Source organism: Salvelinus namaycush, chromosome 9 (genome assembly GCF_016432855.1).
Source record: "Salvelinus namaycush isolate Seneca chromosome 9, SaNama_1.0, whole genome shotgun sequence".
In the NCBI taxonomy this organism is placed as follows: Eukaryota; Metazoa; Chordata; class Actinopteri; order Salmoniformes; family Salmonidae; genus Salvelinus; species Salvelinus namaycush.
Genome location: NC_052315.1, coordinates 25,631,528 through 25,645,715, shown reverse-complemented (window position 1 = coordinate 25,645,715; position 14,188 = coordinate 25,631,528). Strand labels below are relative to the sequence as shown.

At 43.0% G+C, this 14,188-nt stretch overlaps 1 protein-coding gene across 1 annotated transcript; it reads right to left on the bottom strand.

Moving 5' to 3' along the window:
• Positions 1-943: 943 nt before the first annotated feature.
• LOC120053441 (cerebellin-1) lies at positions 944-5,723 on the bottom strand. The gene is made up of 3 exons (XM_039000565.1): positions 5,472-5,723; positions 4,697-4,816; positions 944-1,141 (listed from the first exon to the last, which is right to left on the bottom strand). Exons 1-3 carry the CDS (start codon positions 5,721-5,723, stop codon positions 944-946), a joined length of 570 nt encoding a protein of 189 aa, XP_038856493.1.
• Between the last annotated feature and the right edge of the window lie 8,465 nt (positions 5,724-14,188).

Genomic DNA, 14,188 nt, shown 5'->3' with positions numbered 1-14,188 from the left:
CAGAATAAAATTCCTTTATAGTTTTTCTGGTATAGTTTCAGTTTAGCCACATTTCGACCGAAACAAGAACAAGAAGCATCAGTAGTTAAGGGCAGCCTCATAATCCACACACAATCACTAAGTTTTAACATTAAAATACGCAAACACAGATATTCAACCAGATTCTGTTAATCACATATTATATCATATAGAAACTTTCAGATTTTATATATATCCAGTATACAGCAGGAGTCTTTAGAGTTTCAGCAATCCTCCAATCATGACAAAGCAATCATGACAAACCAATCCTTACTGGGTGGAGAAGGCTAGAAAGAAGAGCAGCAGAGGGGAGGATAAAAGAACAGGAGAGGAGTAAAGGACAGAAGGAGTATTGAACAGGGGATCAATAAACATTAAGAAATGGGGTGGGGAGTGAGGAGGACTTGATGGTACAGTACTGTATCTGTCTGGAATTGAAATGACAGAAGTGGATGGGATGTAGAAAATGTATTGTCAGACTGTACACAGACATAAAAAAAATAAAAATGGAGTCACAGAAAATAGATGGGGATGGCCATACAGAATGTGGAAACATGGTTGATGCAGCTCTTTGACACTGTAGATAATATAGACACATTCCTCAAAGCAGATGCAGAAAGAGATGATGTGAGGGAAGGGGTGGACTTGGCCTCTAGGTTTTACTCTCTTTAACATTTTTAAATGATAGTATTTCTGAGGATAAAAAAGTTTTGGCTGTCCAGAGCTGTAGTCAGGCAGCGGAGTGAGTGAGTGTGTTGGAGAGCCTGCCCAACCAATTATACCCTACTCATCTCTTTAACTTTCTCTCCCATATCTTTTTCTCTCCTCTTCTCCCTCTTTCTATCTTTCATCATCTCTCTCTCTCTGTCTCCAGTCTCCCAAGCAGCCGAGCTCAGAAGAATTAGTCCCCCCAGTCTCCTCTCTTCTACATGGGGAAGACCAGGAACCCAGAGAACGTGGAGTACTTCCAGCCCCCCATGAGGTTTCCTCTCTCCAGTTTGAGGTAGGCTCGGTCCCCCTTCTCCATTTGGATCAGCACTCCGTTACTGGCAGCCTCACGAGTCACATCCTGGTCCCCAGCGAAGGCCGAGATCACAGGCCATCCATTATGCATCAGGCTTACCTACAGGAGATGACATGTACTACAGTTACAGATGGTTAAATACACCCACAGCTCCACACACACACACACACACACACACACACACACACACACACACACACACACACACACACACACACACACACACACACACACACACACACACACACACACACACACACACACACACACACACACAAGCACACCCTACAGGCAATACTAGAACACAGAGGACACAGACATGAACATTACATCATTTCACTCATTCAGACTCATTCACGGTTCACCCTCCTTGTGCCGAGTTTAAGAGTAAAGCGTAAAAACACCCATTGACTGATACATGCCCTTACCATTCAAATAGACACCATCTAAATCATGCATATGAGTGCATAAAAGAGATCAAAACACTCATCTTAGGCCTGAAAGATTAAGAGGTGCTAGGTTTTAGAGCGAGATAGAGCGAGAGAGATGTCATCTAAGAGAGGCAGGACAGAGCAGCCTCTGTTCAGTGTGCTAAATGAGTCCACAGTGAGCATGGAGGTGGACGGGAGGAAGCCCAAGCCTCTACATACATCACTCCCACCCAGCCAGGGCCCAGGGGAGACTCACTCAGCTCCCACCCAGCCCCACCCTCAGCCCAGCACCAACACCAGCACCATCCCACCTACACTGAGGAGGGGAGAGGGAACCTCGTTCAGCTGGATGGTCAAACTGGGGCACATCCCTCTTCTGTGGCAGTGATGTATGGAACTAATAAACTAGTGACAGAACAGTGGCAGGATGGTCCTGTTCTCAGCAGAGTAATGAGGGGGAGGCTAGGAAGAAGGGTGAGAGGGTGAGGAACACAGACCACGTGTACCAACTCACCGCCTGACTGAGCCCTGTGTTCAGTGTTCTCTGTGAGTCTGATCACTGAGTCTGATAATCACCACCCCTTCCCCAAAAACACCACCACTCAATCATGCCAGCCACTGCAAATTACAGTGTAATGTGTAAATGGCATAAAGGCTGGTGCATGGTGTCAGCATTCCATTGAGCTGCTGAATTCATTAACGCGTAAGCACCCAATTAAGCCCAGAGAGAGAAGCTTTAGATATATATTTGGTGAGTGTGTTTCCGCCCACAGTTTAATGCAGCACTTAGCTGTAATGAAAAAGAAGACATCCTCCTCTCATGACACATCATTTCCTGTCCAAACAGACAGACGACAGCAGTGACGTGACAACAGACCACTTTCTCTCTACTCGGTGAAGGGAGACACAATGACTGGCCAGTGGGCAGCAAGGATATATTTAGAAATGTCATGTTTTTGAGAGAAGTAATCTTTAAAAGTATGGTGCACTTAAAAAAAATTTTTTTTTACTTGATCAAAGACTCATGGAGAAGATTGTTAATAAAATGCACATATTTTTACAGCGGTTATGGTGGCTCATAATAAACACTCATGTGCTCACATGATTCAATACCTTATGCAATCTACACATTCACTTCTCTTTTAAAGGGAAACGTCTACTTCATATTAATAATCTCCAGCATCACCTCAACATCAACATCTGTGAAAATGGCACGTTTCTATGTTTTGTAGTAAAAAAGATTAAGGAAGATAAGTGTTTCCAATGACATCATCGGTGTGCATCGTGTGAGTTTGACCAATTGTGAGTAGGTATTGCCTACCAATTGCCTACTAATTGTCTACTAATTGGTTGATGATGTCATGGAAAGACTTAACTTCTTCTGCCTTTTTTTTAACTACAAAACATAGAAACGTGCCATTTTCACAGATGTTGATGTTGGGGTGATGCTGGAGATTATTAATATGAAGTTGAAGAATTGTGAAATTTCCCTTTAATGCATGTGGAGGATGATCTCAAGAGCCCCCATCCCGTATAGTGTGAGGTTCTGTAGCCTTCATATCTCACTGTCAGTTTGAATGGCTGTTTGCCTACTCTTACATAAATGAAATTAAGCTAGCCCGCTAAAGTCCGCAAGCACGAGCCTAGTACCTTTCAGACACGGGCTAGTAGAAAATATGCCCAACTAGCACAGATTTTGGACCAAGGCTAGTAAAAACTGTGGTCTACATGCCCCTCTGGCCAGTGCCCAAAATCCTGAAATTCCATCACTAGTATAGGGACTCATACTAAACTACTGTTATTGATTAGTTGGGTAATAGATTTTTTCAGGGTTCAGTACTTTGTAGTTGGGGCTCATATGTAACACTCAATGACCATGGTGTATGCTTATGAGGAGGTGAGCTATTTATGGATGTTTCAAGATGGTAATGCCTGTATTCCTCCTTCAATAGCAAAACACTGGAGTTGTAAGACACTCCTGTGTCCACATCCTTCTAGAAAGAAACTGGAACGTTTTCAATCTCTATCTCAACCAATCCATGTAAATCTATGTTACTGTTACTCTCTCTCTCTCCCTCCCTCCCTCCCACCCCCCTTCTTCCCTCCCTCTGTATCCACATGACAAACTGCTCTAAGGCAATCAAACAGTGTGAGTTTTTAACACAGCAGTTGTGGCTGTTGGACTAGTGTATCAGAGCTGAACTGAGCTGTGAATCCTCTCCTCTTTGTTATTTGATTTCCAGATATATGGAGGATGCTACATTTGTTATCTTAAAGTAATTATATCTTTTGTGACAAAATAATTAACAGTGAAATATGTTTTAGTGTACTGTAGTTAGTTGCTTGAGACAGGTGTCTGTAATTTGTACCTCTGTTTATGGTTAGTTGGACTCAATGACATAATGGATGAATATGGTTTTACAGGGCTTTTCATTTTAATTTTGCTTGCCTGGTTTGTTTTCAATTAATTAATTTAGCTTCCAATATGAGATAAATATGAGAATGTAATACTGTAGCCCTGTGGATTTCACTGCATAATTAGACCAGGGTTTAATTAGTGAAATATGCAATCTAATTAAGAGGGGCTGGTTTTAAAAGCCACGTTGTCTGTGTTAAATGTTATTTAAAGAGGGTTACATCTGATCAAGTGTATTCGCTTATTTAACGCATCAAAGGATTAGGCTTCTCCATTTGTGTTTCTTGCATGGGAAACATGAGTTGTGAGTCGCTGCTCGATGGATTTGCGCGGCAAAATATGTATATGTGTATGTGAAGCTGTTTGGGTTTGGTCTATTTGGACCTGTTTAGACTTTTCACTTGCTGTCAAATGCAGACGCCAAGTCACGCAGCAGGACAGAGGAGTTCTACGCTGCCGCTGTCCAAGGTCCAGAAACTGCACCCGCAGCTACTGTACTGGCTAACTGGCTGTTCCTGCGCCAAAATGTCTCCATACGCTTATCGATTAATTATGATGCAGTGGCTGACTTTCATCTGCAAACGACCATTTTATCTGGGGAATGACATTTCACAAATCTACAAATTATTTCTAGGGGAATCGTTTTTGAATGTACTAAGTGTATTCAACTTGTATGAGGTCTACCAGCGGGTGTGCGTGACGCACACGCATGCGCGCGCGCGCGCACACACACACACACACACACACACACACACACACACATATTAAATAAAGTATTCATTATTTGTAGGCTTACAGTGGACTGACCTGGATCGTTTGGCGATTATACACTTTCACCACGTGAAAATTAAAACTGTAAATCCCTTTGCGCGGTGCGATGAAATTGCTCCTTTCCTCGTCGAAATTCTTACCAACGTTTACAAGTATCTGGGGAAGAGAGAAAGAATGTGAAAAGGGAAAAGACACACTAACATCAAAGACATTCGTCGTTGTCATAGTATAAATGCTTTATAATGTCTTTCAATTACAAAGTTAAAAGGAAATCACGCAATGCAGCCTGATATATTGTAGCTCAGATGGCATTTGACTATAACTTTGTTAGTTTAAAATTAAAACAATTACAGAAACCAAGTTAATCAATTTTGGAATGAATCCATCGATGAAGTTTTGAGGCTCAAATTACTAATTTTGTGAGATCAAAATCCGCCCAAGCAGAAACATTTAATTTAATTGAATAGCCATTTGGCGGCGATTAACCTTTTGAGATATGGAGTAGCATGGATTAAGACTTCACCCTCATGACATGGTATTACATTATTTGGAGAGATGTCAGACTTCATTTCATATCATCAAAAGGAACTTAAATATTCAAAGGCTGACTACTTTCACCTGTCTTTATCTATACATCTAATATATACATCTAAAACAGCGAGCCTCCATTCTCCACCTCACGAATAGAATAGCCAGTGAGCTTTTTTATAGATTTACAACAGTCATCCAAACCCCCTCCAGACACTCGCTCCCCATGACCAAGGCAGCCATATAGTATGATATAGCAGACAGACAGTTCAGTGAAAGTTACCTGGTCAAAGTAGATAACCATAGTCCGGTTACTCATCTCCGAGGGCTCGTGGTTTGTGTTTCTCACCGCGGAAAAAGCCACTTTGGCGCTACCGGAGCGCACCGATATCCCGAGCGCCGTCCCGGTGGGATCCGAAGTTGGGTTGGAATCGCAAACAACCAGACATTTCCCCTCGAGTACGATGGGTTCCGTCTCGTTTTGAGCGTTCACTAGAGTCACTAGCCACACTGCACCCAGTAGGAGCGTCAACATTACGGCAACTTCACTATGCACTTCGTTGCTGTATCCCGCACAAAGAAAGGGAACGTTTTCTGATTTCTCCGATAGATAATATAGTACTTCTTCTCTTCCGCAAAATTCAGCCTATTAAAATGACCAACTCCCTTTCGTTTCTTGAATTAAACCTCTTGTGTGTTTCTCTAAGTATTTGAAAAGGTCAAAGACAGGTTTGGTTTACCCGTTTATTTTTTATTTTTTTAATGAAAAGTCCCCCTTTACCCAGTCGTTCCCACTGTTAACTTTTCCCCCCCCTCTCGGCTCAAGCCTCCCCGCGTTTTCTTGTCACTCCGTAATCGAATAACCAGTCGAGAGCGGTACGAGGCCCTTGTCGAGTTGAAGCGCAGTTGAATACATAGCGCGGGGTCTTCTTCTTGCGCGTTGAATTATTGATATGTGAGATATTAGAGCTGAAACACATAGGCTCGGACGCGCAATGCTCCCGCCCGCTCCTTTTCAGCAGACTCCTCCCTCCGGGCCCCAATCACAGATTAACGTATCTCCAGATTTCCAATCGTCGCGCTCGAGCCTGCCTCCCCACCATGTGACTGTGGCAGAGTAGTTTTCCCGCTCCGGAGGTGTTTTACAGGTGGACTCCGCTCGAGTAGACACCGTAGCGGATGACGCCCCAATGTTCGAGAGGACACGGACCACCAATTCTTTTATCAACATTACTTAGATTTTGGACGCTGTGAAGAATTGCCAATGAAGAAGGAATAATAACAGCACGAAAATCTAACATCTGGATTCAAAGAACCACGGCAGAGGCGCAATGCAAGTTTCTTACCCTCACGTGAAAGCCTGATGAACCCAAAAGTAATTTTTGGGGGATATCGATCATGCATGAAGAGAGATAAGAGAGGACTTTCTGAAATGCTATATTGATCAAGAAATTGTTATACTCGTCAACGACAGAAGGAGTATTGCATTGATTATGAGAACGATTGAGGGACAATATAAAAATATAAACACAGCTGTAGATACAACTCATAGGGAAAATAAACTATTTTATATTTTTCTCTACCTCTCATGGGGGTACCCCGCACAAGGGAAAAGCGAATGTTAAACCATGTTGACGATAACTGAAAGGGAAAATGACTTCGGGAAAGTGGCTTATTGTATTGTTTCACATGAGTCTTCGCCTGCAGTTTAAACATGATGACGGAATCAGTCTGGCGTCTTTCTGTTCTGTGTATGTAATGTTGAAGGCTATCGTTGCCTGCGGAGGGCCATGTCCAAGTTGCATTTGACTAGGCTCGCTCTGTCTGCGCCAGCGCAATGACTACATGATATTTAATAAATGAGATCACTTAGTTCCTTTTAGGTGGAGAGACAAACAAAACCACATGAAGAAAAAATGAGTGAAATAACAACAACTAACATTTATTTACTACATAAGTAAAGCGACTAATATAACATGATGATATCAAACACAATTTTAATGAAAGTTTATAATGTTCTGAGACTAAATCGTATTAACATTGAGGAATGACTGAAAGTTGAATGGCGCTCTCCAAGGGACCAGTGAATGCTTTTCAGCACCAGACAAAAGGACAGCTCCTGTCATGACAAGCAAACGAAAACATTGTGCAAGTCAGCCTACAATGCAATAAGTATCACTTAGATGAGATGCTGCACCATCGAGAGCATCCTGACTGGTTGCAACACTGCCTGGCAACACTGCCGTGGTCCCGTGTGGCTCAGTTGGTAGAGCATGGCGCTTGCAACGCCAGGGTTGTGGGTTCAATTCCCACGGGGGGACCAGGGTTCAATTCCCACGGGGGGACCAGGATGAATATGTATGAACTTTCCAATTTGTAAGTCGCTCTGGATAAGAGCGTCTGCTAAATGACTTAAATGTAAATGGTATGGCAACTGCTCGGCCTCTGACTGCAAGGCACTACAGAGGGTAATGCGAATGGCCCAGTACATCACTGGGGCCAAGCTTCCTGCCATCCAGGACCTCTATACCAGGCGGTGTCAGAGGAAGGCCCTAAAAATTGTCAAAGACTCCAGCTACCCTATTCATAGACTGTTCTCACTGCTACCACACGGAGAGCGGTACCGGAGCGCCAAGTCTAGGTCCAAGAGGCTTCTAAACAGTTTCTACCCCCAAGCCATAAGACTATTGAACATCTAGTCAAATTAATAACCAGACTATTTGCATTGCCCCCCCCCCCCCCCCCTCTCCACACCACTGCCACTCTCTGTTGTCATCTATGCATAGTTACTTTAATTAACTCTACCTACATGTACATAGTACCTCAACTAACCGGTGCCCCCGCACATTGACTCTGTACCGGCACTCCCCTATATATATTGTTATCTTTTACTGCTGCTCTTTGATTACTTGTTACTTTTATCTCTTATTCTTATCCGTATTTTTTTAAACTGCACTGTTGGTTAGGGGCTCGTAAGTTAGCATTTCACTGTAAGGTCTACACCTGTTGTATTCGGCGCATGTGACTAAAACAATTTGATTTGATTTGATTTGAGACAAGATTCTGTTGCCACATGACTCTGCTTCAGTATAAGCACAAGTAGGAGTTTTACAACCTCCAGCAGTTCTATTGAACTAACAAGCAAGGCAGTCACAGCTTGGACAAAAGGCATGTCAAAGTGAACACACATGCCCTGAATGGAAACCTCTCCCAAAGCTCTATTTTTTTCAACATCCCATCCCCTTATCAAGTTTGATGTGTTAGTTTGAAGTTCTGAAATCTTGTGAGAGGATAATTGGCCCTTTCCTGCTTTGGGGATGCATAAAGGTATTGAGGCCAGGTGGAGAAGGTGGGAAGACTCAGGGAAAGTGTTAAGTATCAGCTGCAGTAGTTTATGTGTCAGGGGGCTAGGGTCAGTCTGTTATATCTGGAGTATTTCTCCTGTCTTATCCTGTGTCCTGTGTGAATTTAAGTATGCTCTCTCTAATTCTCTCTTTCTGTCTTTCTTTCTCTCGCTTGGAGGACCTGAGCCCTAGGACCATGCCTCAGGACTACCTGGCATGATGACTCCTTGCTGTCCCCAGTCCACCTGGCCGTGCTGCTGCTCCAGTTTCAACTGTTCTGCCTGCGGCTATGGAACCCTGACCTGTTCACCGGACGTGCTACCTGTCCCAGACCTGCTGTTTTCAACTCTCTAGAGACAGCAGGAGCGGTAGAGATACTCTCAATGATCGGCTATGAAAAGCCAACTGACATTTACTCCTGAGGTGCTGACTTGTTGCACCCTCGACAACTACTGTGATTATTATTATTTGACCATGCTGGTCATTCATGATCATTTGAACATCTTTGCCATGTTCTGTTATAATCTCCACCCGGCACAGCCAGAAGAGGACCACCCCTCATATCCTGGTTCCTCTCTAGGTTTCTTCCTAGGTTTTGGCCTTTCTAGGGAGTTTTTCCTAGCCACCGTGCTTCTACACGTGTATTGCTTGCTGTTTGGGGTTTTAGGCTGGGTTTCTGTACAGCACTTTGATATATCAGCTGATGTAAGAAGGGCTATATAAATACATTTGATTTGATTTGATCAGTAACATTTCACCAGAGAAATCTCATGCACTGTTTACTGCAAAACTAGACCCACCCACACAAAGAAGCTCTTTTACAGACTGCAGTTTTCCATAATACGCATGCATGCACGCACGCACACACACACACACACACACCCGCACACACACACACACACGCAGTGAGGCAGTGCATGTACCACCAAGGTGTATGGCATCAAATCAGCGTGCGAGATGGCGCTGTCGAGCAAGATGAAACATCATTGAGCAAGCAAACACTGAGTCAAGAGTGCAGAGGATGGGTCCCGCAAGCAGAGGATGAGTCCCACGAGTGCACAGACCAGTCGAGAGCGCAGAATGTAGTCGAGCGAGTAGAGGATGGGTCCTGCAAGCACACAGGCAGCGGGGGCATGCAGATTAAACTAGAGTTGCATTGTGACTGAGAAAGCAGAATATCATTGCGGCACACAAAATATTAATTCAAAAGCAGAGATTTTGTTTTGTTTTGCACAAAGTCAGAATTATTATGTCTAAACCCCGCCTATTTAAACAATTTATCTTCTTAAACTCTGGTTTTAAACCTAACCCTAACCTTAACCACACTGCTAACCGTATGCCTTCCCTAACCTTAAATTAAGACCAACAAGCACATTTTTGTTTCCCCAAATTTTTATGATGCAGACAGTTTTGACTTTGTGGCTGTGTTATCTACGGGATTTTGCCGGTGAAATGCAAGGTGAGGGTGGTGAAGTAGGGATGATGACCAATGATGAAAAGGTAAGCTCAATAGTTTTTCAGTAAAGAACCTAACCAACCAACTAATCAACTAACCTAGCTTGCCTAATCAAAAGCAGGCTATTGATTAGGCAAGCTACATAGGTTAGGTCAGCTACTGTAGCAGCCAGCGAGGAAGCTAACTAGCCAGCTAGCTAGTTAGCTAGTTATCTATCTAATGTTTACCCACATATAAAAGTTACCAGTATCTTTGGTTTAACCAAGATTATTGTAGCTACCTGGCTAAATCAACAAGGGGTTAGTAGAGAAGGAGGTCTTGGAAGACTAGCATGACTGGGAGGGAGTGGTGGAGGAGGGAGAGGCAGGGGGAGAACAGACAGGGAAGGCCCTCACTGGGGAAGAGGCCCTTGATTGAGACGGGGTGAGAGGGAGCCGTGAGAGATCAAACTCAGAACTAAACAGCCAACATTGTAAAGATCTAATTGCGTACTTTGAGATACAGTCTATTTGAAATACACATTTGATTACTTTTACTCAGGCATTTTCTTCATTTTTGTTACAATATACGAGAATGACCTCCAACCATCTTCTCTCTCTCCATCCCTGTCTCCATGCAGGCCCACTTGTAGTATGTGGTCGGGAAGTTGTTCTCTGCTTATCTCACAGAAATAGGCGGTACAGGAGTCCACTCTGTTCCATGTACCTTGGCTCTCTATGCACAGCACTCTGGGAACTTCCTGCAGGTAACCATGATTTCTATCAATCATCCCTTAACTTAATCATTAGTGGTATTGAGAGTTCCTCTAATTGCTTTGACGCTGTATGGAGGCATTGTTATTATGATATTTATCAAGCAGAGAGGATGACATGTTATTGACTTTGTCCAACCGTTGTTTATTTGGTTAGAAATATGGTTCTATACAGAGGATGGAACAATACTGAATGTGTAGAAGTAGGTTAGGTAAGGGATGAAGTGAAAACCTACAGGAGGATAGCTCTCTACGACGAGGGTTGGGCATTAAATGACAGCAAGCTGTTAAATACTGAACCATACTGAGTGACGTGGATTGGTACAGCTCGCCTCAATCCGACATAGTATGTTATCACTTATTTGGCAAAATTATTATCCATAGTTGCCTCTTTTGATACAGCAGCAGTCTTTAAATTACCTTGAATGCAACACTAACATGTTAAAACTTGTCAACTCCAATTGAACTCTGTCTATTACATTTCCTGACATCATATTTTTACTGTCTTTCACTGCAGTTGTTTTCCCAGGAGACAGATCAGGGTGTGTGTAGAAAACATGTCTGACAAGGTCTAGTCTAGTTCATTGCCCTGGACCATTACACCTATGAGGCAGAGAATGCCGAGTTTGGACCTGTGAGTCACCTTTGACCTTGACATCTTTCTTCTAAGGATTTTGGGGTCATGGGTGTTCCTTAACTCATCTTGTGCCTTACACAAATCAGCAAATATGTTTCCCTCCACCTTTCTCGGGGAAGTCCTGACCAGGGGTATCAAACTCCAATGTCTATGAACCTGTTGTGTTGGCATAGTTACCGGACCTGTCACGACTTCCGCCGAAGTCGGCTCCTCTCCTTGTTCGGGCGGCGTTCGGCGGGCGACGTCACCGGCTTTCTAGCCATCGCCGCTCCATTTTTCATGTATCCATTTGTTTTGTCTTGTTCCCTGCACACCTGGTTTTCATTCCCCAATCAATCTACATGTATTTATTCCTCTGTTCCCCATCATATCTTTCTGTAAGATTGTTTGTGTTACGTGTGTATTGTTGACACGCCAGACTGGCTTGTTTTTTCCGTGTTATTTTTCACGAAGATGTTTATTGTTAAACATAATTCTTGTGACTGTTTTGTGCGTTTTGCACTTTTGCCTAAATAAAGTGTGCGCCTGTTCACAAATCTCTGCTCTCCTGCACCTGACTTCGCTACCAGTACGCACACATATGACAGGACCAGTGGGAGGAGGTGTTGATGACAGTCTTGCGCCCCAATGTGATCTCAACAAACTGCTGCTGTGTCAACACCATGCCTGATGATGACAACCAAATTATATTCTTCCACCTTGGATCACAGTAAACACACACCTAATATCTCTCTCTGTGTATGTCTGTTGCGTGTGAGAGAGTGAGTAATGCAAGTGTGTGCAAGTGTGTGTGTAGTATGTGATGTATGTTTTGTGTATATGATTCCACTCTGAGACTGTATACACCCTGTAATTATGCCTGTTTTTGTTTGCACACCCTTTTCTTGTGTGTGATTTTGTGTAGTGTTTTGTGACATCCATCTCTCTCTCGTCTGCTCAGATATCCCAAGACCAGCGTTGAGGCAGGAATGGACTACACTGTTCGTCTGAGCTTGCCCCTCTACTCTGCACTTAGTGATGTCCAGTCCCCATACACACTCATCGACTTGGTTAGTTCCCAGAAGGGCTGAACGATATGGGAAAATAATTTTTATTTTAGATTTTTGTACCAAATATTGTGATTGCGATTTTACTTGTGATTACAGATCAAAACATTTTGGTCAACTGTTGGAATCATAGAAATGGAATGATCATTATGATTTTATAGTTGGAATACAGTGGGCACTTAGAATGCAGTTTTGTGACAATGAAGGAAAAAGTAAGGGAGGGGATGGTTGTGACAGAGTAGGAGCCAAAGTGTTGGTAGGTGTTTCCCACGGGGCCCTAATTAGATTTAAATAGATGGGTACATTCAGACAAAGATTTTAGAATATTATCTCTGATTAAGAACAACCTGTTGCACAAACAATGCTGATTTACTCCACCACTGTTAATGGCCTGTATTAGAGCAAACGCTTGGTTACAAATTTTGTCCTATCTCTGTGGATTAGCTAGCTAGCGATTAGTATTAAGGGCTAACACACATCTTTTAGGCACATTTGCAGCTTGCTAAAATCAACTAACTAGCATTCTTCCGAGAGAAAGTTACACAAACGAATAGTATAGTACAGAAAACGTGGATTTATATTAGGAAGAAAAGTGGAAAGCTGCGTTGTTCTTGTTTGGAAAAATTTGTTGACTGCTTGCTGTTTGGTCAGTGCACGCAGACTGAATCTCGAGCACGAGGAAGTGCCTGCTTGAGTGACAGGGCTTGGTGTATGTGGGATTGGAAAGCGACCAATGGAGGAGCGACTGAGAGAGAACTCCGTCAACTCAAGCAATAAATCAAAAGTTTAAAAAAGGGCATTACAGATGGCTAAGTGGCGTTTCAAAATATGGCATCCTCTTGCGATATGGATATTGCAAATGCCAATATTGCAATTGTAATGGCTTTCTTCTGTGGACGAAGGAGAGGACCAAAGCGCAGCGTGGTTAGTGTTCATCATGTTTAATAAAGACAATAAACGTGAACACTACAAAATACAAAACAACAAATGTGAAAAACCGAAACAGTTCTGTCTGGTGCAGACACACGAAGACAGAAGACAACCACCCACAAAACCCAACACAAAACAGGCTACCTAAATATGGTTCCCAATCAGAGACAATGACTAACACCTGCCTCTGATTGAGAACCATATCAGGCCAAACATAGAAACGGGAAAACTAGACACACAACATAGAATGCCCACTCAGCTCACGTCCTGACCAACACTAAAACAAAGAAAACACAAAAGAACTATGGTCAGAACGTGACAGCAATTTTGAGTAATCGTGCTGTTCTAGATCCCACCCACACACACTGTTAAACACTTAGACACAACTGAGACTTTTGTAAAAATCATGCATTGTGCTGATTGTGCTGAATGTGCTGATGCCCCACTGTAAGAACCTGGAGATCTTCACTGGTTTTGAGGGAGGCCACCAACAGTGCCTGGGATACATTCCAGCATTACCGCTGTCTGGAGAACAACCAGAGCGTGGTCAAGATCGCCTCCACTGACATCTTCCTGACATCTTCTTTAGCGGGTCAGCTCTGCTGCACCCGGGATCTAAAGGTATGGCACCACACTCACAACAGTCATGTATGACTGCTTAAATATCATTAAACATACTTGTGCAGTGCATTTGGAAAGTATTCAGACCCTTTCCCTTTTCCAGATTTTGTTATGTTACAGCCTTATTCTAAAATTAATTTAATTATATTTTTCTTAGCAATCTACACACAATAACACATAAAGACTAAACAAAAACAGGTTTTTAGTAATGTTTG